General features: G+C 36.0%; 2 protein-coding genes across 2 annotated transcripts in view; both read left to right on the top strand.

Moving 5' to 3' along the window:
• The window catches only part of LOC134855176 (V-type proton ATPase subunit B-like), a 431,995-nt gene that overhangs the window by 15,573 nt on the left and 388,626 nt on the right, over positions 1-27,796 (top strand). The window lies entirely within an intron of this gene.
• LOC134855175 (signal peptide peptidase-like 2B) lies at positions 485-27,343 on the top strand. Its single transcript, XM_063871602.1, has 14 exons — positions 485-620; positions 988-1,338; positions 2,081-2,173; positions 8,339-8,499; positions 9,573-9,746; positions 9,993-10,213; positions 12,901-13,009; positions 14,041-14,130; positions 14,558-14,639; positions 24,076-24,234; positions 24,762-24,836; positions 25,860-25,986; positions 26,444-26,688; positions 27,119-27,343. The coding sequence occupies exons 1-14, from the start codon at positions 576-578 to the stop codon at positions 27,185-27,187; spliced, it is 2,001 nt and encodes a 666-aa protein (XP_063727672.1). The 5' UTR covers positions 485-575; the 3' UTR covers positions 27,188-27,343.

Genomic DNA, 27,796 nt, shown 5'->3' with positions numbered 1-27,796 from the left:
TGTTACAACGTGATGAAGGGACTCCTGACTGTAACCTCGGTTACTATGATACTTCTGACCTTCTGATTAACTGTAAGCTGAAATTGGAATTTCAATTGAAAGAATTGGTTGCGCGAGTTTTTCCGGCAGAAGCAGTTACCCCTCGATTTTTTAAAGCGAATAATTGTGTCGTGGGGAAATTTGAAAAGTTTTCACTAACTCATTTTAGTAGAGAAACAACTTAGGTTTTGGGCATAGTTCGATTTTTGATATTACGCGTTTTGTCCTGCATCAGTATCACAAATTCAAAAGTATCAAACACGTGCCTCCAGCTTTAGTTTGACCCTACGTGTCCTTCATCGAGACCTAAAAATTTTGGGTCACCTGGTTGTAACCTTTTTCATTCTTTGTTTTCGTCTTATGCTATGCTTTGCCTCCGTGTAAAATGTTCCACTTTTTCCAAATAATCAGAAATACAGTAAATAATTGTTCTAATTTCAGAATTGTTCAATGAAAGGCTGGAACTGAATTAAGAACCAAGAAATGGCGTGTCTAAGGATATTAAAAAGTTTGATCTCTTAGATAGCTTAGAAAGAATGAATCTAAGCATGGAAGCAAATCTATTGTGCCTTCTAATACTAGTAAGTGAAACTGAGCTCAGAGCAATTCATAGATCTAAAATTTCTAAGCGAATAATTCTGTCGTAGACAATTCAATTCAATTCTATTATAGAGGAGGGATGATTGAAGTGAATACCTTTAACGACTTGACTTAATTCCTGCAATATTGTTTACTGATGTATTTATATAATGCTGGTATGGGCCCTATCCAGCTTGTGCACGATCGTACCTAAACGGAAGGGCCCCTTTTATAATCTACTTTTTTAAAATGAATTGATTTAAATCAATTTATCAAAAGAATTAACATGTAACAAAAACTGAAAATGTTTGCTGACAAATTGTCAAGCTAGTTTGCTGCAAAGCTTTACAATGTATCTTTTTTTTTCAGCTGTTTGTTCCTGATGTAAACTCAGCGGCCAGCGACATAGCTTCCGTTGACTTTATTGATGTGTGCGAGGTGAAATTATTCTCCCAGTCAAATACCGAGCCGTTTGGGCAGTTGTGCTCGCTATGTGTTAAGTTCCAGAATCCAGAAAAAGTCATCCAAAAAGTACCCTTAGCTTACTTACACGAGAAGAAAAATGGCAACAATTGTAATGATTATGGAGGATTTAACGGTATGGTGGTCACTAATGATGCGAATTGGACTTCGAACGTCTCTTCCGTGAATTGCAGATTGCCCGCAATTGAGGAATCGGCTCAACAGGCGGCAGTGGAAGGACTCATTTTGACATATGAAGTTAATTTTTCAAAAACTTGTTTTAAAATTGGACATCTCTGACAAAGTGCGCTTGTTTTGCTTGGTGCATTGCTGTTTTGGTTTTCAATTGCAAGTTTGGTTACAGATTAACGCAATTTTTCAGTCACGTGGTCAGAAATAGAAGTTATCCGATAAATTTGTTAAAAACTATACATTTGTTAAAGTTTTTAAATGTTTTGTAGTCGCTCCTGCTGTGAAAAAAAGCAAGGCAGATCTTTGTTGGTTGAAAATTGTATGCCCATGAAGATTCGATATTGAAATTGAAGTGTTCGAAAAAGCGCAATGGCTTTGATCTGTTCGTTTGATTGAATCAAAGATTTGTTCAGTTTCGCACTGCCATTTTTGGGTCTCAAGCCAGCATTTCTACAGAAATTTAAGACGTTGTCCATTAAATTTGGTCACAAGTTCTGTGAATTATTTTAAAAACTACCGAAAACGAAGACAATAAGTGTAAATTCAAATTATTGATTTGGACTATGACAATATCTTTAATCCGTTGCAAAAAAGGGACAGACATTGTTCATTGAAAGAGTTGATTTTTTTTGTAGAATTCGCCGTTAAGACAAACTCTTCAATGTTAACTTTTACTCTTTTTAATTAATTCTATAGGTCCGAACTTTTGGCGACTCTTTATACCTCACAATTGAACAAATCATAGTTTTTGATCATCTTAGGCCTCTCTACTTTTTAAGACGAACATATTAGAAGTCATTTTTTTTAGGATACGACAGTTGGTGTGAAACTGGATGAAGCAGATTTCAAGTTGCCAACAGTTTTCATTTCATTCGATACTCTACAGTTTCTAATAGAACAAGTAAGTTCCCTTTTTCCTGCTGACAGAGATACTTAAGTGTCAATGAATGAGGTTAAGACATTTATTATGCAGGAATATAGACCTTTTTTTTCGCGTATAGACTTTCAACTTGTTTAAATTTTTTTTCGCGTTTATAATTTCTATGCGAGTCCGGCACTGGAGATGAAGGCTAATTTTCCGTACTTAGACTGGAGGTGAAGAATGTAGGTCGGCAAATGTCTCAGGTTCGAATCTGATCAGGAATAGATTTTTTTCAAACTGGAATTGTTCCTTTACTACAAAAAATATCGGCCTATAGTTGTCTGCTTGTTTTGTCGTTTCGACTTACTCCTGCAGTTTTTGATTTTAGTACCCTTGACTTCGTATACTTTGCTGTTTTTTCGCTTGAAATTTTTCTTCGGCTTAAATGATTTCGGCTTATATTTTATCGGCAATTGACCTAATTTCAAAGGGAATTTCAAAGGAAGCATAAGTTATACGCTTCATTTCAGATTGTATAAATGCTCAGATTCTTAGAATAGAATACATACTAAAAACTTTTCCCGGACAACAAATATATTTGAGGTTATACGGGAGAATATTTAATTTTCGTCTAGTCAGTTGTTGCTTGTTAATCATTTTCTAAGTTTTCATTCATTGCCGTCGATCGCTTTTGATTTTTATCGAGAATTAACCTGCCAAACATGCGTTTTTGGGTTCAATCGAAGTTGCAGGTTGGATGGATCTTTTCTGCAAAAGTTGTCCGTTCAATTTCTCATAAGTTCTACAAGTTATTTAAAAAAAACTAATTTCAAATTTTCTTTTAAAAAGCAAAGCTATGAGTTTCGGAACTGCCATCGTTTTGATTCGTTGACTGTTTTTTTTTTCGATAACAATCCTGCCAAATATAATATCATAGGTTTATTCGACACAAAAGGTTGTTGGAAGCTTTTTTTTTATTTGAAACGCCTGATTTGTTTTTAGAAAAAAAGATGACCACAAACCAGTAAAAAGCTTTGACCGTCTTTTCGAAATACTTTGACTACTCGAAAATTACCGTGCCAATTCTCAGTTTTAGTGTTCAAACGAGAAACTTGATTTTGGGAATTTTCTCTTGTTTTGCCTGGCATGACCTGTTTATAGCAGAAAAAGTTACGGGTGTTGGAAAATCAACTTTTTGAGCTTCGACCGTTTTTCTAGATTTTTTTTTGACTTTTTCCAAAGCTTATCTATCAAAACTGAGACGGAGAGTTCAATCGAAAGAAACGGTTGCGCAAATTTTTCCGGTTGAAGGCTCTACTTCTTTTTTTTTGTAAGAGATTAATTATGTTTTGGGGGAAAGTTCCAAAATCTTTAAAATTCTTGATCTTTCTTGATCGAAAATTGTATGCCCTTGAAGATTTGACCTCGAATTTGAGAAATTCGAAAAAGCGCAATCGCTTTAAATTGCTCGTTTGATTGAATCAAAGTTCGATTTTGCGCTGCAATTTTTGATCTCAAGTCAGAACTACTACAGAAATATAAGACGTTGTTCATTAAATTTGTCACAAGTTCAATAAATAAATTTAAAAAAACGATTTTAAAAAAAAAAGCAAACTGAGTTTCGGACAGGTCATCGTTCTGATTCTCTGACTGTTTTTTTTTCTATAATTATCCTGCCAAATATGATACCATAGGTTTGTTCGACACAACAGGTTGTTGGAAGCTTACTTTTTAATTTGCCACGCCTAATTTGTTTTCAGAAAAGTGATGACCACAAACAAGTAAAAGCTTTGACAGTCTTTTGGAAATTCTATGACTACTCGAAAATTACCTTGCCAATTCTCAGTTTTAATGATCAATCGAAACACCTGATCTTGAGAGTCTTCTCTCGTTTTGCCGAGCACGATCTGCTTTGAGCAGAAAAAGTTACTGGTTTCGGAAAGTCAACTTTTTGAGCTGTGACCGTTTTTCTAGATATTTTTTGAGTTTTCCTGAATCTTATCTATCAAAACTGAGATGGAAAGTTCAATTGAAAGAAACGGTGGCGCGAATATTTCCGGCCGAAGGCGCTACTCCTTTTTTTTGTAAGAGAATAATTATGTTTTGGCGAAAATTCTCAAATTTTAAAAGTTCCAGATCTTTGTTGATTGAAAATTGTTTGCCCTTGAAGATTTGACCTTGAAATTGAAGTCTTCGAAAAAAGCGCAATGGCTCAAATTGCTCGTTTGATTGAATCAAATTCAAGTTCAATTGGGCACTGCCATTTTTGGCCCGAAGCCATCACTACTACAGAAATTTAGGACGATGTGCATTAAGCTTGTGACAAGTAAGAACTAACTTTTTTTTCTAAAAAGCAAAGCTATTAGTTTCGGAAATGTCATCGTTTTGATTCATTGACTGTTTTCTTTCGATAACTATCCTGCCAAATATGATATCATAGGTTTATTCGACACAACAGGTTCTTGGAAGCTTACTTTTTGAATTTGCCACGCCTAATTTGTTTTTAGAAAGAGTGATGACCACAAACCAGTAAAAGCTTTGACCTTCTTGTGGAAATTTTTTGACTTCTCTAAAATTACCTTGCCAAATCTCAGCTTTGGTCTTCAATCGAGAAACCTGATCTTGGGAATCTTCTCTTGTTTTGCCGGGCCGGACCTGCTGATAGCAGAAAAAGTAACGGGTTTTGGAAAGTCAACTTTTTGAGCTTTGGCCGTTTTTCTAGTTTTGTTTTGAATTTTCCTAAAGCTTGTCTAGCAAAACTGAGATGGAAAGTTCAATTGAAAGAAACGGTTGCGCGAATATTTCCGGCAGAAGACGCTACTACTTATTTTTTTTGTAAGAGATTAATTATATCTTGGGGGAAAGCTCCAAAACCTTTAAAATATCTGATCCTTGTTGATTAAAAATTTTATGCACTTGAAGATTTGACCTTGAATTTGAAATCTTCGAAAAAGCGCAATCGCTTTAAATTGCTCGTTTGATTGGATCAAATTCGAGTTCGATTTTGTACTGCCATTTTTGGTCTCGAGAGGTGAAGGCTAGGTGCCGGACTTAGACTGGAGGCGAAGGCTAGGTGAAGAATGTCAGATGGAAAAGTTTGTTGGTTCGAATCTGAGCAGGAATAGTTTTTTCTTTCAAACTGAAATTCCTTTACAAGAAATGCATAAATTCTGAGAATAGATTAGTTTAAAGTTCTTCCTGACAACAAATTTTTTTTCCGTTCTACGGGAAATTAATCAAGTTTCTTTGACTCCGTTGACGCTTGTTATTTAGTTTTGAGCGTTTAGTAATTGAAGTCGATTGTTTCTGGACGTATTTTATGCAAATAGAACTTGATTTCATACTTTTATTTTTATTTTTTTTAAGTTGTGGTAAAAAAAACTTCATATTTGTTCGTGCTAAAAAGTGTTTTTTTTTTTGTTTTGGTCGAAAGAGAATGAATTTATAGTAGTGAGCAGCTAGTGAATCAGTGCGAATCTTCTTTTTTTTTCTAAAAGTGTTCATTGAAAGAAGAAAGTGTTCACTTATTTGGTGGTACTTTTGCTATAATCACGATCTATCATTGGAAGTTACATAACATCTGTTCTCTGCTTTTTTTTGAGGCAAGTGTTTGTTATTAATTGATCTTTCGTGGCTTAGTGGTTACTGCGTGAGACGCAGATCGAATATGAGACATAGCCTAATTTTTAGTAATTCTCAGCTTGTTTCTACTTCTTATTGTACTTTATAGAGCTGCCTTTTGTCGTGTTTTCGCTAGTGTACGAAGCGAATCTTCGCCTCTGTGTTTTAAATTTGACCATACTGGCTAAAATTGTGTTAAAATGTAATAAAACGGATTTTTTTTTGTGCTCCACATCACGACTTAAAACTGTTTCAATACGATTGATCATTTAGTCCCATGCGAGACTGAAAAAAATTCAAAAGTTTTGTAATTTTGTCAGGGTGACCGAGTTAATTTTTAGGGCTCTCACAATGCCCTATTAAAACCCTAGTTTGACCAATTTTTTTGCGCCGCGGGCAAGTGTTGTGAAAACGTGCCAATCAAGTTTTGACCAAAAAATCATGTTTTTTTATCGCGCGCTTCTAAATTTGTATTGGTTGGCGCCTGTAGGAAAAATTTTGGTTCGGTCAGGCAAATATGGATGTCTTTTCGCTAGCGATTAGCGAGCGTTATCAAACTGGAGTACAAACTTTTTTTCGGGTCAACTTGTTTAAGAGAATCACTTGTAACTTACTTATTTTGAATTCTGGGCCAATTTAGCCTGGATGTATCGAATATGCCTTGAACGGCAATGTTCCTGGGTTCGAATCTGACCAGGACCCAGTCGCCCAATTATTTGTCTGCTTATCTGTTATCGGCTTAGATGTCTTAGAGTCTCTTTTTGCTAGAACCCTCTGTCTACAGCCTTCGAAAAAGTCTGTGGGGGAATATTTGAACCGTATTGTTTTTTTGTTTTCTCGAAAACTACCCTGCCATATTTGAGAATTTGGGTTCAATTCAGAGAACAGTTTGTGAGAATCTCATTGGATTATGCGACTGCTCATAAAGTTTTCTGACACCAAAAGCTATGACCTTCGGAAAAGTCACATCTTGAATTTGTTTTTTTTTGCTGCGGGCATTTTTACTTATTGTTTCTCTTATTGTTTGATTTACTCCTACATTTTGTCATTTTGCTTGCCTTGATTTTGTATTTCATTCGTTGTTTAATTGTTTCGCTATTAAAAAATTCTTCGGCCTAATTATTTCGGTATATTTTTTATCGGTTCAGTGACCTAATTTTGAGTTGGTTCAAGAGAACGCAAATTGAGCTCTCCATCCGCACCTTTCGTGTTTGTTTTGTGCCTGTATACTCCCTTAGAGTCTCTTTTTGCTATAACCCTCTGTCTACAGCCTTCGAAAAAGTCTGTGGGGGAATATTTGAACCGTATTGTTTTTTTGTTTTCTTGAAAACTACCCTGCCATATTTGAGAATTTGGGTTCAATTCAGAGAACAGTTTGTGAGAATCTCATTGGATTATGCGACTGCTCCCAAAGTTTTCTGACACCAAAAGCTATGACCTTCGGAAAAGTCAACATTTCGATTTCTTGAACGTTTTTTTTTGGATATTCTGCGAGAATTTTTTCGCCAAATCAGATTTTGGGTTCAATCGAGATTACAGGTTGATTGAATCCCTTCTACATAAGCGACCCTGCCCTGTTTTCACACAAAAAGTTATGATTTTCGGAAATGTCAAATTTTTGATTAGTTGACGGTTTTTTGGGGACTTTTGTCTCTAACTATCCAGCCAAATCTGAAATCATAGGTTTAATCAGAACAACTCGTTGAAAGCTTTTCTTTATAATTGTCTTTGCCCAGTTTGATTAACGAAAAAGTTTTGGCCTTCAAACAAGTCGAAGTTTGAAGCTTTAGCCAAGTTTTTGACTTTACGCGAAAACTACCGTGCCAATTCTCAGGTTGTTTTATCGAGGCACCCGGTTTTTGGGAATTTACTCTGCTTAAGCGGCAACAACTTGCTCTTTGCAGGAAAAAGGCATGGATTTTTGAAATCCTTTTGACCGTTTGATAGAACTTTTGACCGTTTTTTAAAAGCTTTTGAAATTTTCTTAAAATTTACTCAATCAAATCTGAGATAAAAAGTTCAAGTGAAACAACCGGTTGCAATAATGGTTGCTGCAGAAGCGGTGGCTCCTTAATTTTTTGAAAAGGTATTTTTATCTTCTTGGGGAAATTGATTATCCCAAAAAAAAATTTTATTTTACTTTGTAGAGAAACAACTAAGGTTTTGGGCTAAGTCCAATTTTTGAAATCACTTTTTTTTTTTTCGTGCAACATCCGTATAGCAAATCCATTAATAATCAAATACATACCTCCAGTTTTAGCTGGGGCCCCTAGTTGATTTTATCTAGACATCCGAATTTTTTGGTTCCTATTTTTTCAACATATAAAATTCTGCTGGTTTTTTTTAATGTTTTTTTTATTGTTTGTGTTGTATAGCAAGTGGCGCGAAGCTCCGCTTCGCCTCTGTGTAAACTTGTACAGAAGTGGGGACCTTTAAAGTCAACAGGGGGTCGAATCTCTGAGGGATGTGGGCGTCCCCCTGAATCGGCTACTGGTTTGAGTAGCTATTGTTACTCAAGCTGGGTATAGATGTGTTTGTATTGAAAAAGAACTTGAAATGACATGAGGCTTGTGTAATTTATAGGGTACATTCAACAGTTCGTCCAATTCAAGCATTAGTGGCAATCTGTTCAAGGACAAATCGTGGAAGGGTGCGGGTATCTTTCTTCTGGCAGTTATTGCAACTGTGAATGTTCTTTGTGCAGTGCTTTTGCAAAAATACGACATCAAATTTGAAGAGAAAAAGTTAGTAGATTTTGCTAATTTGTTACAATTTTAGTTGCGCTGAAATTCAACTTTTTTGGCTCTTTACCTTCCCCTGTTTTACAACTTTTCTTAGTTGTTTTAATGGCTACATGCGTGATTGTTGTTTAAATATTCTTAAGTAAATTGCATATTGTTTTAATTGCTTCTTCTACAATTTGTAACATCGCACATGTTCACAATAGTTAGTTTGCTCAGCATGCAAGTCTTCATTATATTTTGACTACGTCAAAACGGGGCCTAGGAAATTAGACGATAAGCAAATTAGACGGATGCTACAAAAACGAAATTAGACGGAATTTATTTTTTACAGATCTGGCATTTAAGACGAAATTGAAAGGGCCAACAAAAATTTTTCTGAAGAGTGAAATTTCACAAATACAAAAAGAACATAAAATGTCAATACCTATCAAAACAATTAGTTTAAAGGAACATAAAATGTCAAATCTGAATATTATAGGAGAGTTTTGAATTGAATAAATTATGCATGATTGACTTGTAAAGTTTTTGGGCACCGAACCTGAACTGTTGTCTACAAACAATTTTGTTTTTCTAACGCAATTTGTGTGCAAACAAAGTTAATTTCTCTCACTTTCGTCTATTTTCTCACAATTGCAGTTTTGCAAAACCGTCTAAGTTCCATTTAAGTACCTCCGTCTAATTTGCTTATCGTCTAATTTCTCAACCCCCCGTCAAAACAGTTGGAAATTGAAATTAAAATGCGCGAGGAGGGGAGTGGATAAGAGCTCTTTTCCCTGAAGACAATTGATAATTTTACAAAACCATGTTTCCTTCCAGAACATAGTTTTAATTGCTACATCAATTAGACAGCGAACACGTATGTTTAGTACACATATGTTTCTTGGAGGACGTGAGACTTGTTATCTTTTAGTCGGGGGTTCGATTCCGGTCTAATTGTCTGCTTTTTTGGTAGCTAGTGCTTGGCAAGATTGACAAGTGACCGTGTCGCAGTAGCGAGGACGTGAAATTATTAATCTCTAGGTCGGATGTTCTTCAAAAATTGGCCAATTTACTTCAGAGATGACTTGTTTCAGAAGGTTGTTTGCGGCTCAGCTGATCCTGAACCAGGAACCTGATGTCGATGAAGCCAACGGAGAAAATGTGACTGCTTTAAACGAGTCGTCCTCTCACGAAGATGAAAGTGCGAACACAGTTGGGAACCAGGACGAAGAAACTGATGCGAACGCAATGTTGAACAGCCATGAAAGGTGCTTGTCTGTGTTTTTTTATTCTAAGATGATAAGATATTTGTTATTGAATATTTATCTCTTCAAAATGATATTCTCTTCAGAATCTTTATCTCTACCCTTTTAAGGTAAGGGTGGTAATCTTTTAGACTTAATGCCTTCTATCGTAGCTTTTGTGGCGTGATTCGTACTTGGGAATTATCTTTTTTTTGCGTGATTTGATTCAGTGGGAACCCAATCTAATCTAGTGTACGCTGGGTGTTTAAGTGGCAATGGAGGTGAAGTTGCAATTGGCGAAGACAATGGCAATGAGTCGGCGGAAGAGAATGCAAGGCATAAAAGGAGACAAAAGAGTGCGAAGTCGAGTTGTGGACGACTTGGCTCGAACAAGACAGTAGAGATGGTGTCTTCAGTGCTCTCTATTCTGTTTGCTCTACTGATCGTAGTGACTGCTCTAGTGCTCATATTCTTGTTCCACGATGTTCTTTGTAAGCAGCTTTTATTACATCCACATTGCAAAATATTTAGATTGTTACACTTGCGATTAGCAAGCGTTATCAAACTGGATTATAGACTTTTTTCGGGTTAACAGCTTGTTTAACAGAATTACTTGAATCAATAGGTATCTTGGTTCATAATGAATTCGAATTTCTAAGCGTCTCCGGCACACTTATTATTGAGGTAACCAATACGCCTGGGACGCCAAAGATCCTGGTTTAACTGATCGGACCTGTTTTTTTTTTCAAAACGGGAAATAGTCCGTTTCAAAAAAAATTGCCGACTTATTATTGTCTGCTTATATTTTGTCGGTATAGTTGCCATAGTGTAGATACTTCTTAAAGTTTTCCTCATAGTTGCTTGTAGTGTTCTGATTAACCTCTGCTGTTTGTAATTTTACTTAAATTGACTTCGTATATATATATTTTTTTTCGGTTAAAAGCTTTATTCTGACCAAATGGTTTCGGCCTATTTTTTATCAGCGTAGTGACCTAATTTCGAGTCATTTCAACGGAAACTTTTCTTAATGCTCACTTCTGGATCGCGCAAAATGCTTAATTTTTTTAATATAAATATAGTTAAGTTTTTCATCATAAATTTTTTTAAACAGTTTGTATCAGCTTATTCGCCTCATATTGCGTCTTTTGACCAGTGAAAAAAGTTTTTTGTGTGCGTGTCTGTTTTGAGGTTGAGGGGGACTTGACATCTTCTTGGTCTTAAATGTTTTTTTTTTTAATTTTCTTTTGTGGGGCTAAATAGGTTTCGACCTATTATATATCGGCTTAGTGTCCTCATGTTGTATCTTTGACGAGCAAATTAAGTATTTTGAGGTTGAGGTGGACGTATTATATTTTCAGATGCCTGAAGTTTTGTTCAGGTTTGTTTCTAACAGGGTATTTTTGACTTTGTTACCGCTGGGTACATTATCTTCCGATGCTGATTACACATTCTATTGTCTTGTCGTGTTTTTGTTTCAAAACTAGCTTTATTCATTTTAATAGATCTAATTTGTTTTCGACCTTTTCGATTTTTTTTCGTTTCTTTTTGCTTTGAATCGTAAGTGATGCAAAGCTCAGCTTCGCCGCTGTGTTACAAATGTCTAGTGTTACTTCAGGTCAAAAATCTCGACTGTGATGATAAATTAGGGGTATTTTCTCATGCGCGAAAATTTTAATGTGCGTAATTCTGAACCAATCAATGTGCAATCTGATTTAATTGTTTATTTGCATCGAATTTTTGAATAGTGAATTTGATCGACTGACGAATTTTCGCTTATTGGATTCTCCGCGGACGAAAGTTTCTCTTATACATTAGTATAGGTGCCTGGTTTCATTTCACAATGAAGTTCATAAATAAGTGAATAGCTTTTTCTGCGCAAAATTGACAAAATTAAGATAGTCTAATTTACCAAAAAAAAAATCGTTTAAAAAACAATAGCAGTAATTATGAAATAAAATTATTGGGTTTGAAATAAAGATTTGTTAAAACTGCGAGCCAGCTAACATAGTGTTATATTACGAAGCCACTTTTTTCCAACCCAACTAGCAAATAATTGTCTCGGAAATTTTTAAGACGTTGCATTTTTTTTGCAAACTCATTTTAATACTTGAGCACGTTGCACTTCTTTTTTGAGCGATAAATGAAGCAACGCATTGTAAATTATGCAAATTTGCTATATCCGCTCTTTAAGCGCATTTATTGCTGCCTGGTTATTGATATTTGAGTATGTCAGCAAGTAGTCGTTTTCAAGCAGCAGTGGACTAGTGTCGAAGGCAACTGACTCTTGACCGAGAGTTCGGCGGTTGAAGTCCTGTAGACTCCAAAGCTGTTTTTTTCCGTTCCAACCCACATCTTTCAAACTATATATTTACACGGGCGAGCTTGTGAGCGTAGTGTATTAGTGACTCTTCTTTTTCCTAACCTAACTCGCAGATGAAAGTGCTCATTTGGTAGCACTTTTGCTATAATCACGATCTGCTGCAGCATGGCAAATTTTATTGTATCTGTTATCTTTGTTGGTGGCTAGTGTTTGTTGTTAGTCAAGCGTCCGTGGTTGAGAGGGTAAGATGTGGGACTCATTATCTCGAGGGCGCAGATTCGAATCCAGCAGAAAACAAAAGTTTTACTAATTCAAGGCTTATATCAGTTGATTTTTTTTCAATTTTTAGAGCTGATTTTTGTTGTTTTCTCGCTTGTGTTTACGAAGCTCAGTGTTATTATGGCTGAATGTTAAATTTAATGATCTAAAATCTAAAGAACAAATATTCCACAGCTGTTAGTTGTCACCTAGTCAAATCTCATTTTAACAAGGTTAGTGTTGTTTTTCCAAAATGAGTTCGAAAGGTGGGGACTGGAAAAGAGCCCATATCTGTTGTAAGATTGGCTGCTTTCGAAAGATATGTTAAATGCATTGTGCTTTTTGCCGTTTTGTTTGTGAAGTGCAGCTTCACTTTCAAGCTTCACTGCTATTTTTTAAATTTGCTGGTAAAATTTTGTAAAAGTTTTCTGATATGCCACAGTTTTCAAAACTGTTTTCTTTTATATATTCCATTTTTTTTGGTTGGTTGGTGTACATTTTGCCTCTGTGTTAATTTTAATAAATAACAATTCTGTTCTATAATGAGTTGTTTCGACTCGAGTCATGTGTTATGTTGTGTGTGTGTTTTGTTTTGCTCAGGGTGGGTGATGGTGGTGCTGTACATCTTCTTCTCTGCCCTCTCTTTCTCCTCATTCGGAACTAGACTCTTCGACAGATTCACATTTTCTCTGCAGCTGCAGCCACTAGGGTAAAACATGTTTCTGCTCTCATCTGTTTTCATGCTAACATTATACAGTGCTGATTTGAATTATCCAGACAAAATGAACAAAACTTGATTTTTCAAACACGTTTTTCTCAAATTGCGTTAAGATTAGACATAAAGTGAACAGAACAAAAGTTGATTAGAATTTCATCAGATTTAATATGGTGTAATTTTTTCTCTGAAATTCTTAACCAAAGGTTTACCGCAAAAATGGGTCATTTCGGCTTTTTTCAATTAATTAAAGTTTCGCTGAAACTACTTTGTTAATTGATGAGAAATAAAAATCACAAGAAGCCCAACAAAGTTCTAGAAGAGTTAAATCTCCAAAAACTTGTATAAGAGAAAATATTTTTTCTACATAAAACTCAAAATCTTTGCTTAAAAACAAATTTTAAACAATTTACTCACATTTTTGGAGATTTAGTCCTTATAGAATTTTGTTGAGCTGTGTAGTGGCTACTTGTGATATAATTTTCTCATCAATTAACAAAGTAGTTTCTGGCGTAATTTTCGATTAATTGAAAAAAGCCAAATTGACCCATTTTTGGGGTAAAATTTTGTTGAGAATTTCAAAGACAAAATTGCACCATATTAATTCTGATGTAATTCTAAGCAACTTTTGTTCTCTTCATTTTATGTCTAGTCTGGACCCAATTTGAGAAAAACGTGTTTAAAAATTCAACTTTTTTCCGGGTAATTTGAATCAGCACTGTACACGTCCACTAAAAGGGATCTGGTTTGATGATTTTAATGGCTGGAGTGGCCGATTGACGTACAGATTAAGGATTGAAATTTGCATTAGCTTTGTTTTCTTTTTGATCATGGTGAAAAACTTGTGCTCAAGCTGCAGCACTTAATCTACTTAGCGAAGAAAAGCTCTGTAAAAGTTTTTGAATTTATTATTAATTGCAAAGAAATTACATAAAATTTAACTAATCCAAAAGCATAAATACGTAGTGGGAACCATCTATGCTGCTGCCCTTCTTTGGTATTCAATGTTTGTCTTCTCGTTTCAGGTCAAAGCTTGTGTTCTTTGCCCGAGTGGTGCCTGGATTTCTTATCGGAGCTGCTTTGGGCCTCTGTTGGCTGTTCTTCATCGATAAACAGTCAGTGTAACTACTAAATGGGTTTCAAAATCATGAAAAATTAGGCATTGAAATCTAGGGAAATCGACGCTGCTTAGTGAAATCGAATTACGGAATTGTCTGCTCCAGAAGAATCGGACGGACATTTAGACCCCGTTTAAAGCCCCTTTTAACTGCCAATGAATAAAGAAAAGACTCTCATTTAAATTAAATAGAATTGAAATTTTCGCTGTCCAAAAATAAAGGCGGAAGTGGCGCGAAAAAATGACATCGAAAGTTATGAAAGTGTTTAATTTTTTGGATTTCGCAGGGGAATAAATTTGTTTTTACTTTTTGATCCCTTTTTTTATTCACGAAGTACAGCGATACCTGTGTAAAAAAAAGTACCAGGGCTGCCAATTTCACCTCGATTTTGCAATTATTTTTTAAAATCAACGGCAATTTATAGGTGGATTTGGATCCTCTGGGATGTTCTTAGCTTCTCAATATGCATTTACGTCCTCAGTAGATCGAAGATGCCCTCATTCAAGGTAAGAGTGTTTAGTTTGCTGTCATGAAATCAACTTAACTGTGATCCAAAACGTCCGATATCCTGTTGTTTACGCGAGTCGAGTGTACGGGTAGCTTGTGATGTAGAGCAAAGTCTTTTTCTGCTCCTCACTTAAGTTAACTGCACAAGCCGGCTTAGTATGAAACAATAAGCTTTTTCAGTTCATTTGATAAATTTAAATGCATCAACTGTGGTAACTTATTGTGGCCACTTAACTTAACTGTGGCCACCAAAATTAGCAATAATTTTTGCGACTTAAGTTAGAAAAAAGAATACTCGTACTATTTCACTTAGCCGGCTTGTGTAATTAACTAGGGGTATTCTTTTCTTTCCAACTCAAGTCGCAAATATTAATGCTACTTTTGGTGACACTTTTGAAACCGGTGCTTTGACATTCGATTAGTTTTATGTTAGCACAGTTGATGCATTCTAATTCATCAAATGAACTGAAAAAAGCTTATTGTTTCATACAACAGTACAATACAAATGTACAATTGAGAAATTTTCTACCTCAATATATCTTGCAATTTTTTGAAATGCATAATTGATAGATAATTTGGAACCTTTTTTCGAACCTAACTCGCCAATGTTCACTTGTTCATAAAAAGTGTTCATTTTTATGGAAATTTCACTGTAGCATTGGAAATTGCATAGTTTCTGTTCTCTGTTTTTTTTTCTGTGGCTAGTGAGCGTGATGTAACAAGTGTCCGTGGCTGTGTGGTTAGTGTGTGAGGCTCTTAATCTCTAGGTCGCTTCCAATTCGAGCCGAATTTTTGGTAACTTGAAGCTAATTTCTAGTTTTTCTTTTAGAATTTATAGAGCTGCTTTTGTCTTGTTCTCTTGTGTTTGCGGCGCACGGCTTGGCCTGTGTTATATTCCAAATTATTACATACAAAATTTGTGTCTGTTATATCTGGTGCCACTTTTGCTTCAGACCATTGGCAATTTGTTAGCATATGTAGACGTTTTATTGGTACCTAGTTTTGGTAAGTTTTCAAGGAGTCGTGGCGTAGATGCGAGTATGTGCAAATCCAATTTTCCTAGTCGTAAGTTCGATTCCGCCAGAGCAAAATTTTAATTTTCAAGTTTTTGTTCACTTTTTCTTTTTTGTTTACAGCTATTTTTTCCGTTATCTCGCTTTGTTTGCGAAACGCAGCTTCGCTTCTGTGTTGAAGAAACTAACAGGAAGTTTGCAAATTGCAGATCATGATTTTTCTCGCGGTTTTAAACCTCTGAACTCTAGTTATTGTTTTAATATATTATTCCGTGTTTTTTTAAACATCTTTTTTCCCTGCTTGTTTTTTACGTCCATATTATGTCCGTGTTATATTACGTTCATAGTATGTGCGTATTGTTTCACGTCCATATTAAGTTCGTGTTGTGTTACTTCCGTGTTATTATACGTCCAAATAAGCTGTGTTCTATTACGTACATGTTATATTACGTCCATAATTTGTCCGTGTTATAATACTTTCGTGTTATATTACGTCCGTGTTATTTTACGCCCACAGTGCGTTTGTTTTATATTACGTCCGTGTTATACTACTTCCACACTATGTTCGTGCGATTTCAGATTCATTTCACATCTGTGTTATGTTACGTCCAGATTACTTCCGTGTTTTTTTTATGTCCGTGTTATATTACGTCTATTTTGCGTTCGTGTTATTTTACGCCCATGTTATATTACGTCCGTGTTCTATATAGTTTTGCTAATTTACTTTCATATTACGTTCATCGTCTTTTTCGACCGAACCGTGTTATATTACGTCCGTGTTATTCGCGATCCGTGTTATTTCACGTCTATATTACTTCCGTGTTGTATTTCGTTCGTGTTAATTACGTCCATATTACGTCCGTGGTGTATTACGTGCGTGTTTTTTAACGTCAATTATACGTCCGTGTTATATTAAGTCCTTAATACGTCCGTATTATTTTACTTTCATTTTACGGCCGTGTTGTATTTCGTCCTTGTTATTTTACGTCCATTTTTCATCCGTGGTATCTTACGTCCATGTTATTTTACGTTCATATTATGTCCGTGTTATACGTCAGTTTTCCGTTCCGTCCATAGTACGTCCGTGTTCTATTCTATCCAAGTTAAATGAAGTCCATATTACGTTCGCGTATAATAAGTTCGTGTTATCTTACGTCCATTTTACGCCCGTCTTATTGTACGTCCATATTAAGACCATGCTAGGTTACATCTTTGTTATTTATGTCAATTTCACATCCGTGGTATCGTACGTCCATGTTATTTTACGTCCATTTTATGTCCATGTTATATTACGTCAGTGTTCTTTTTCGTCGATATTACGTCGGTGTTCCATTCCATCCGAGTCAAATGAAGTCCATATTACATTCGCGTATATTATTATTATATTATGTTCCTGCCATCTTACGTCCATGTTACGTCCGTCTTATTGTACGTCCACATTAAGACCATGCTATATTACGTCCTTGTTATTTATGTCCATTTCACATCCGTGGTATCGTACGTCCATGTTATTTTACGTCCTTATTATTTCCGTATTTTATTACATACATATTTTGTCCGTCGTAAATTACGTCCGTGTTATTTTACGTCCATGTTACGTCCGTGTTAAATGACGTTCATTTTACCTCCGTAATTGCTTGCGTCATATCATGTCCGTGTTTTATTTCGTTCGTATTAAATTATGTTTATAATACTTCCGTGGTATATTACGACCGTGTTGTATTACGGCCGTGTTATTTTGCATCGGTGTTATATGACGTCATTATTACCTCCTTGTGATTTACGTCCATGTTGTGTTTCGTTAGTGTTGAATTACGTCCATAATAAGTCCGTGTTGTATTACGTCAGAGTTGCCTTAGGTCTATAACACGTATGTGTAATATTACGTCCATTATTCGTCCGTGTTATACTACTTCCACACTATCAGTGCGATTTTAGATCCATATTACGTCCGTGTTATTTTACGTCCATAATACATTTGGTTTATTTTACGTCCATATTGTGTCTATGTTATATTACCTCCGTGTTTTATTAGGTCAAATTTGTATTTTATTCTTGCTGATTTACGTTCATATTATGTTTGTGGTTTACTTCGACGTTTTATGTTCGGGACGTCTACTACTTTGTGCTCTACTCCGTTTGGTTTTTGGTCCGGGTTATATTACGTCCATATTATGTCGGTGTTGTTTTCCGTTCGTGTTAAATTACGTCCATATTACATCCGTGTTGTTTTTGTCCGTGTTGTTTTACGTCCATATTTCGTCCGTTTTGTTTTAGGTCAGTGTTAGATTACGTCCGTGTTATGTTACGTCCATGTTATTTTACGTCAGTGTTTTTTAGCGTCCATTATGCATTCATGTTATATTACGTCCGTATTATTTTACGTTCATTTAACATCCGTGTTTTTTCCTGTCAATATTACGTCTGTGTGTTTTTACGTCCGTGTTGTTTTATGCCCAAGGTAGTCTGTGTTATTTCACATTCTTGTTACGTCCGTCTTGTATTATGGCCGTGTTATATTACTTCTGTGTTCTATTACGTAAGCGTTATTTTATGTCCATATAACGTTCGTGTCATTTTAAGTCCGTCTCATATTACATCCGTGTTTTTACGTCCATATTACATCCGTGGTGTTTACGTCCGTGTTATTTTACGTCTATAATACTTCCGTCGTATTTTACGAACTTGTTTTTTACGTCCATATTACGTCTGTGTTGTATTTTGTTCGTGTTAAATTGCGTTCGTTTTCTAATACGACCGTCTTATTTTAGTTGCTAATTGCCTCCGTGTTATTTTGTCGTTGTTCGTGTTATTTAACGTCCGTGCTGTATTTCGTTTGTCTCTACCTCCACTTTACGTCCGTGTTATATTACTTCCTTATTTCGTCCGTCTTGTTTAAGTCAGTATTATAATACGTCCATATTACGTCCTTGTTCTTTAACGTCAGTGTTATTTTATGTCCGTATTCTATTCCGTCCGCGTAAAATTAAGTCCATATTACGTCCGTGTTATATTACGTCCGGGTTATATTACGTCCGTGTTATTTTACCTCCATATTACACCGTGCTATTTTAAGTCCTTTTTAGGTTCGTGTTGTATTACGTCCATTTTATATTACGTCCGTGTTGTTTAACTTCCGTTATACGTCCTTTACACGTCCTAAATTCTTCCGTATTGTTTTACGTCTTTGTTCTATTACGTCTGTGTTATGTTATGTCCGTACTACGTCCGTATTCTGTTCTGTCCGCGTAAAATTAAGTCCATATTACGTCCGTGTTATATTACGTCCGTGTTTTTTTACCTCCATATTACACCGTGCTATTTTAAGTCCTTTTTAGGTTCGTGTTGCATTACGTCCATTTTATATTACGTCCGTGTTGTTTAACTTCCGTTATACGTCCTTTACACGTCCTAAATTCTTCCGTATTGTTTTACGTCTTTGTTCTATTACGTCTGTGTTATGTTAAGCCGCTGATATTCACGTCCGTGTTATTTTACGTTCAAATACGTCCGTGTTATAAAGCGTCCCTGTTCTTTAACGTCCGTGGTTTTTTACGTCCATTTTATATTATGTCATTGTTGTTTGACGTCCATTATACGTCCGTTAACCGTCGTTAATACTTCCGTGTTGTTTTACGTCCGCGTAATATTACATCGTGCTGTTTTACTCCCGTGATCTGTACGTCCAAGTTGTTTTACGCTCATATTACTTTCGTGTTTTTTACGTCCATGTTGTTTTATGTCAATTTTACATCCGTGGTATTTACGTCCGTGTTATTTTACGTCTATATTACTTCCTTCATATATTACGAACTTGTTTTTACGTCCATATTACGTCTGTGTTGTGTTTTGTTCGTGTTAAATTGCGTTTATATTGCGTTAGATTTCTAATACGACCGTGTTATTTTAGTTTTTTATTGTCTCCGTGTTATTTTGTCGTTGTCCGTGTTATTTTACGTCCGTGCTGTATTTCGTTTGTCTTTACGTCCACTTTACGTCCGTGTTATATTACTTCTTTATTTCGTCCGTCTTATTTAGGCCAGTATTATAATACGTCCATATTACGTCCGTGTTCTTTGACGTCAGTGTTATTTTATGTCCGTACTACGTCCGTATTCTATTCTGTCCGCGTAAAATTAAGTCATATTACGTCCGTGTTATATTACTTCCGTGTTATTTTACCTCCATTTTACACCGTGCTATTTTAAGTATTTTTTAGGTTCGTGTTATATTACGTCCATTTTTTATTACGTCCGTGTTGTTTAACTTCCGTTATACGTCCTTTACACGTCCTAAATTATTCCGTGTTGTTTTACGTCTGTGTTCTATTACGTCTGTGTTATGTTATGTCCGTACTACGTCCGTATTCTGTTCTGTCCGCGTAAAATTAAGTCATATTACGTCCGTGTTATATTACTTCCGTGTTATTTTACCTCCATTTAACACCGTGCTATTTTAAGTCCTTTTTACGTTCGTGTTATATTACGTCCATTTTATATTACGTCCGTGTTGTTCAACTTCCATTAAACGTCCTTTACACGTCCTAAATTCTTGCGTGTTGTTTTAAGTCTGTGTTCTATTACGTTCATATACGTCCGTGTTATAAAGCGTCCCTGTTCTTTAACGTCCGTGGTTTTTTACGTCCATTATACGTCTGTTAACCGTCCTTAATACTTCCATGTTGTTTTACGTCCGCGTAATATTACATCGTGCTGTTTTACGCCCGTGGTCTGTAAGTCCACGTTTTTTTTACGCTCATATTACTTTCGTGTTATAAAGCGTCCATTTTACGTCCGTGCTATATAGCAACCGTCTGTGTTGATTTACGTCCGTGTTATAATATGTTCATTAATGTGTGTTATTTTACGTTCATGATAGGTCCGTGTTATATAAAGTCCATCTTATTTCATGTCAGTGTCATTTTACGTCCATATTAGGTCCTTGTTTTTTTCGACCGCGTTAACTTATGTCCAGATTACGTCCGTGTTTTATTACGTCCATGTTATTTTTCGTCCAAATCACAAGCGTGTTATATTTGGTCAGTGTTAATTTAAGTCCATATCACATCCGTGGTAATCAAGGTCCATGTTATTTCACGTCTATTTTATGTCCTTGTTATTTTACGTCCATCTAATATCTTTTCCGCGTTAGTTAACGTCCATTATAATTCCGTGTTATAATACGTCCTCAAGACTTCTATGTTATTTTACGTCCGTGTTATATTATGTTCATTACTCTGTGTTATTTTACGTTCATGCTACGTCCGTGTTTTATAAAGTCCATCTTATGTTACGTCAGTGTCATTTTACGTCCTTATTAGGTCTGTGGTTTTTTACGACCATTTTACGTTCGTTACCTTACGTCCATTTTATATTATGTCCTTGTTGTTTTACGTTCGTAAACCGTCCTTAATACTTACGTGTTATTTTACGTCCGCGTGCTATTACATCGTGCTGTTTTACGCCCGTGGTCTGTACGTCCAAGTTTTTTTTACGCTCATTACTTTCGTGTTATAAAGCGTCCAGATTACGTCCGTACATATAGCAACCATCTGTGTTGATTTACGTCCGTGTTATAATATGTTCATTACTCTGTGTATTTTTACGTTCATGTTAGGTCCGTGCTATATAAAGTCCATCTTATTTTATGTCAGTGTCATTTTACGTCCATATTAGGTCCTTGTTTTTTCCCCCGCGTTAACTTATGTCCAGCTTACGTCCGTGTTTTATTACGTCCATGTTATTTTACATCCAAATCACAAGCGTGTTATATTTGGTCAGTGTTAATTTAAGTCCATATTACGTCCGTGGTATTCAAGGTCCATGCTATTTCACGTCTATATTATGTCCTTGTTATTTTACGTCCATCTAATATCTTTTCCGCGTTAGTTAACGTCCATTATAATTCCGTGTTATAATACGTCCTCATGACTTCCATGTTATTTTACGTCCGTGTTATATTATGTTCATTACTCTGTGTTATTTTACGTCCATGTGTTTTATAAAGTCCTCTGTGTTTTATAAAGTCCATCTTATATTACGTCAGTGTCATTTTACGTCCATATTAGGTCCGTGGTTTTTTACGTCCATTGTACGTTCGTTATATTACGTCCATTTTATATTATGTCCTTGTTGTTTTACGTCGGTTAACCGTCCTTAATACTTCCGCGTTGTTTTACGTCCGCGTAATATTACATAGTGCTGTTTTACGCCCGTGGTCTGTACGTCCAAGTTTTTTTACGCTCATTACTTTCGTGTTATAAAGCGTCCAGATTACGTCCGTGCTATATAGCAACCGTCTGTGTTGATTTACGTCCATATTAGGTCCTTGTTTTTTTTCGCCCGCGTTAAATTATGTCCAGATTCTGTCCGTGTTTTATTAGGTCCGTGTTTTATTACGTCCATGTTATTTTACTTCCATGTTATTTTACGTCCAAATCACAAGCGTGTTATATTTGGTCAGTGTTAATTCAAGTCCATATTATGTCCTTGTTATTTTACGTTCATCTTATATCTTTTCCGCGTGAGTTCACGTCCGTTATAATTCCGTGTTCTAATACGTCCTCAAGACTTCTATGTTATTTTACGTCCTTGTTATATTATGTTCATTACTCTGTGTTATTTTACGTTCATGTTACGTCCGTATTATATAAAGTCTATCTTATATTAAGTGAGTGTCATTTTACGTCCATATTAGGTCCTTGTTTTTTTTCGCCCGCGTTAAATTATGTCCAGATTACGTCCGTGTTTTATTAGGTCCGTGTTTTATTACGTTCATGTAATTTTACGTCCATGTTATTTTACGTCCAAATATTAAGCATGTTATATTTAGTCAGTGTTAATTTAAGTCCATTTTACATCCGTGGTATTTTAAGTCCATGTTATTTCACCATGTGATATTATATCCTTGTTATTTTACGTCAATCTTATATCTTTTCCGCGTTATTTAACTTCCATTATAATTCCGTGTTATAATACGTTCTCAAGTTTTCCATGTTATTTTATGTCCGTGTTATATTACGTCTTTGTTTTTTTAAGTCCATTTTACGTCCATGATGTATTTCGTTTGTATTAAATTACGTTCATTTTACGTCCGCGTTATATTACATTCATGTTTCGTCCGTGTTTATTTATGGTCAGTGTTATAGTACGTCCATATTACGTCCGTGGTTTATTACAACCGTGTTATTTATGTCCATATTAAATCCGTGGTGTATTACGTCCATGTTAGGTCTGTGTTTTTTTACGTCCGTGTTGTTTCTATTCCATATTGCATCCGTGCTAAATGGCGGTCATGTTGCGTCCGTGTTGTTTTACGTTCATATCACGTCCGTGTTGTATTATGTCTTTGTTACTTCCGTGTTGTATGACGTCCATATTACGTCCGTGTTAATTTACGTCCATTTTACGTCCGTGGTATATTACGTCCGTATTATTTTACGTTTTACGTCCGTGTTATTAGTGTCCTTGTTTTTTACGCCCATAATATGTCCATGTTATTTTACGTCCTAGTTTCAACGTCCATTTTATGTCCTTGTTGTTCCGACTTTCGATACGAATGTAACGGCATATTTGTGCTCGCGGTGGTTTTTTTTCAGACAAATTTCGACTTTTTAACTAGCCATTTTTGATGGAATTTTTTTATATCATTCAAAAAGCATTGTTGTCCTGAGCTCAAATTTGAAAAGATATTTCACCTGTGATCATTTTTCGTGAAGTTATAGGGGTTTAAAGGTTGCCAATTTGGGACAATTAACGCGCGATATATTTCGCGCTATTAACGCGTAAGCGGAGATTTAATCCGTCCTAGAAATCATTTAAAATTGGTTGAAAGAAGCTTAATTGCCATAATTGATTTGTTACAAGGAGCGAAATCTATCATTTGTATTTTATATGGCGTGTGGGCGGATGATTTTCATTAAAAATTTCAAATTTTAGAAAAAAAATTTTAATTTTATTTTATTACGTTTATTTTTTTTTTGTAATTACTGCTCCATAAACCGTAAAAGGCAGTCGGAACGTTCAGGGCTTCGCCCTGATACGAGCAGTCTTGTTATATTACGTCCGCGTTATATCACTTCCGTGTTGTATAAGCCTTTACAGAAATTTGCCGACGAGCAGAATATGCATATTCTGCGGTACTGGAAATCTTTTAAACAAAATTGCTGTTTGATGAAGTAGAAAAAAAACTATTTTCAGAGAAGTGTGCGGTCAATTTTTTTTACCTGCCCTTGTGTTACGTCCGTGTTAAACTGCGTCCATATTATGTCCATGTTATATTACTTCAATATTTTTTGAGAAACAACTGATATAAATTAGTGACCAAGAGTCCAGCTTTCCAATGACAAAATTGAATTGGCGCTAAAAATTAATTGTCAGCATGCTTACGAGTGTATTAGTTTTGAATGCTGTGTTGTGCTTAGTGGCTGGCTGTTCTGAGTGTGGTGTTTCTGGTGTATGACGCAATAGCAGTCTACGTCACGCCCCTTTTCACCCAATCAGGAAAGAGCATAATGGAGGAGGCGGCCACAGGGTCCGCAGGATCAGGAGCAGGGGGCAAAGGGGACCCAGATCCCAGTCAGGTAATGCACTCTCTGTTTTCGCAGTTGCGTTTACATACGTGACCTTGACATTCTGTAACCCTACGGCTGAAAAGATAGGTACATGAATTGACAGAAGAAAGAATCAAGTGTTAGGAAATTGTTGTTTCTGTCATGCGAGTGTGAAAATAAGAACTCTCATCACCCAATGTTTATGTTATTGAGGATGGGATGTGAATACTGCTGTCGGAGAATGAAGTTTGAAAGAGAGAGAGAAAAGATCTCATTCTCTAACTGAGTAACCATACCAAATTCAACAAAATGTCCCAACTTGGACCAGCAGAAGACATAAAAATTGTCTGAGCACCATCCAATTTGAAATTATTCGCGCTGCATTGAGTTCTGCTACCTCGTTGTTTTTGTTTTTAATTTTTCCTCTGAGTTCTGCCCCATCATAATAGTAGGCGAAGCAAAAATGGTAGTTTTACTGAAACTGGTTTGATGTGCAACGTGTACCTATTACTTACATCTATCATTTGTGGCTGACATTTGCGTCTGTTATGTTCTAGTTTTTGCCCATGTTGTTTCTGGCTGAGCTGTCATCACTCTGGAATTTCAACTCACCAGACTCGCCTTGCGTACAGGTCAGTCGTTTAGTCTACGATTTCCCTACCTGTAAATGCACGGATACTTTTTAAGAAATCTATTTTTGGCTGACCGACCCTAAAATTTTTCTAAAGGCGCCTTTGGCGCCAATATATACTAACTTTGAGGGGGAGCGCGCGCCAAAAAAACGCGATTTTTTTGTCAACATTTTTCAAAAAGTGCCCAAAAACTGTTTACTCTTTTTTTGACTGTTTATTCTAAAATTTTCCTGCGGCTCTGAAAATTAAGCCTAAAATAGGGGAAGAACAGTGCTTTGGGAGAGCCCAAAAAATGAATTTGGTCGACCCAAAAAAATGGTCGTCAGAATTTTCGAAACATTTTTGGAAATCCGCACCCCCCTCGAGAAAATCCTAGATCCGCCCCTGAATGTCATGGTCAACAAATGCTATGTTTTGAGATTTTAAAATTTAGGTTCATGAAAAAGATGTAAATCAAAGCTTGTTGAAATTCAATGAACTGTAGCAAAGTAACTCGAAGGTTGAACAATTGTTCAACATTTTTTTGCGGTATCTTAGGTTCCTTGGCCACTTTTCCAACTGTCTGTTGGCTATGATTGATATTTTGGTGTTTTAATTGTGAAATTTGCTAGTGAATAATAATACAGAGGAAATATATTCGAGACCTGTAACAAAACTTAAATTTCGAGACTAATGCAGTTAAAAGCTTAAACAGTTAAGTTACAAGCTTAAGTATACCGAAGTTTTTAATCGACAGTTTGGCCCCATCGACAGTTTCAGCTCTACAAAGAACCGCTTTTATAATCTTTTTAAACATAACCTAAGTGAATTGTTTGTTATTTTTCTGGGCTGGCAAATGTTACCGTACCCTCAAGCTTGGAGCATGGTGGCCCGCGAATAATTGACCTTTCGACTTAAAGCTGGGGAACTCAGTCACTGCTCTTTTTTCTTCCCCATATATCATTTATTTTCTATTTTGTTGCGTTCATTGACACTTTTCCAATAGTCTGTTGGCTGTTTTTTGAAATGAGCATTAATGTTTAGATCTCATTCAACATCCTGGGCATGGGCGATGTGATCGTACCTGGCTTAATGATTGTTCACGCGGGAGTGTTCGGACTTCTACAGTCGAAGAAACCAAGTGCAGTCTATGTATTCGTTGCCATAACAGGTTGATGCATTTCGAATTCTGTCTGTTTTGGCCAGTCGTTTAAGTAGCGAATGTCATCATTCAATGAACGTTTTCTCCTGCCTAAATATACACACTGCTAGTCTACGGTTTGAAAACATTTTTAGCATTATTTCTTCATAGAATCAGATGCGGTAAGGGGCGGGGTAGGGGTAGGGGCATGCCGAAGGAGTGTCCTGTCCAAATCCACTCTGCGTGTTCTACCAAGCGATATAAGGTTAATGCGGTTAACGATATACGGTTAACAATTCTGACTAACGTTTGTTCCCTTAAACTGCTCATTTTGTCCTCGGAAATTAGTTTATGAATTTTAGAACCTGAAAACAGCATGGAAAAGTCTAAGGAACTCATAAAAAGCCATTTTTGTTGCTCACCAATTTGGTTCAAGCAAATATTGGCTACAGTTTATCATTAAGAATAATAAAGCGTTTGCTTTCAGCGTATGCGTTGAGTTTCGCTTGTGTGTTTGTGAGTCTGACTGTGATGCAGTCGGCACAGCCTGCGCTGGTGTTCATGGTGCCACTCTGTCTGTCCTCAATCCTCACAACAGCCGCTCTCAGAAAAGAGTTTAAGCAGCTCATGGCCTCTACAAATGGCACAGAACTTGTTCGAACAACCAGATCAGAACCCCTACCCAGTGGAGACAGGAGGAGACCTGAAGCAAACTTTGATAAGGGCGAAGAGGTGAGTTGAGAGGATGCGAGGACAAATGAGTTACAAAGATGTTTTTTTTATTGTTCCGACCACCCTGACAAGGAACTAGACCAATTATAGCTTCGCAATAGATGCCATACAACACAGGCAGCTTTGAAAATATGTTTTGGCAAACTTTATAATTAAAAGTGCTTCTGTAGTTTACGTTTACCCACTCAGATTTTGTTAAGTTGCCTATTTTTTCCTTGAATCGATTGTACTTATGCTTTATATCATTTTGCATCGTTTGAGGGCAAAAATAGATTGCTGTGGTCTTGTGTGTTTAAGGAGTAATGGGGCGTAAATTTTTTGAGTTTCAAAGTTTTATAGCTCAACATTTTCTTTTGGACTCAACTGACGTCTACCCATTTCAGCGAGTTGAACTAAGTTGAAGTAAATTTTAATGGATGTTTACTTTCAGGGAGCTACTAGAGACAGTCATCACTTGCAGCAACAAAACGATAATGACGCGGATGAGTTAAACGTGTGAAGATTGGTTTAACGAAGATTTGTTTGTTCATATCTAAAAAACTGTGCTATCGAACTGCCATGTCAATATTTTCGCCGATATTTGATGTTAGGTTCTAGTATTTGTGCATGTTCTGTAAATAAAATATCTAATTTTTGATGAAATCTCGTATTTAGATAGAGCAAATGTTTTGATTTAACATCTATTTACCCGAATTTCGAGTTAGCGGTCAAAAGGGAGGTTTGAGGGAGGGGTCTTAACAAATAGTTATTTTCAGCCAATCAGATATTAACTTGATCAGCTGTTAGATAAAAAGTAGAATGAATTGCATTATGAAAGTGGTTTTTGACTTTTTGCGGGTTCTGCTCATTTTGCGGGTTCTGCTCATGTTATATCTCATTTTGCGGGTTCTGCTCATGTTATATCTCATTTTGCGTCTGTTTGAAGGGCAATAATTTATTTGCAACTCATGGCTGTGCTGTGGTTTAAAGATTAAGAACTTGGAGAGTCTGAAAACTTTTAACACCACTGCCTGACCACTCTTTTCGTCAGACATCGCAAGAACATGTCATTTGAAATTGAAATTAAATTCAATTAAATGATTGAGCGCTCAAAGCACGCCCTGCGAAA

The sequence above is a fragment of the Symsagittifera roscoffensis genome, chromosome 10 (genome assembly GCF_963678635.1).
Source record: "Symsagittifera roscoffensis chromosome 10, txSymRosc1.1, whole genome shotgun sequence".
Taxonomy (NCBI): Eukaryota; Metazoa; Xenacoelomorpha; order Acoela; family Convolutidae; genus Symsagittifera; species Symsagittifera roscoffensis.
This window is presented reverse-complemented; position numbering and strand designations above follow the sequence as displayed.

Bases quoted from the DNA above. Each gene is read 5' to 3' on its own strand.
- LOC134855175 (XM_063871602.1), top strand. From the start codon at position 576: ATGAATCTAAGCATGGAAGCAAATCTATTGTGCCTTCTAATACTA. The intron at 10,214-12,900 runs GTAAGCAGCTTT...TGTTTTGCTCAG, and splicing joins CTTGTTCCACGATGTTCTTT to GGTGGGTGATGGTGGTGCTG. The intron at 24,837-25,859 runs GTCAGTCGTTTA...ATTAATGTTTAG, and splicing joins CAGACTCGCCTTGCGTACAG to ATCTCATTCAACATCCTGGG.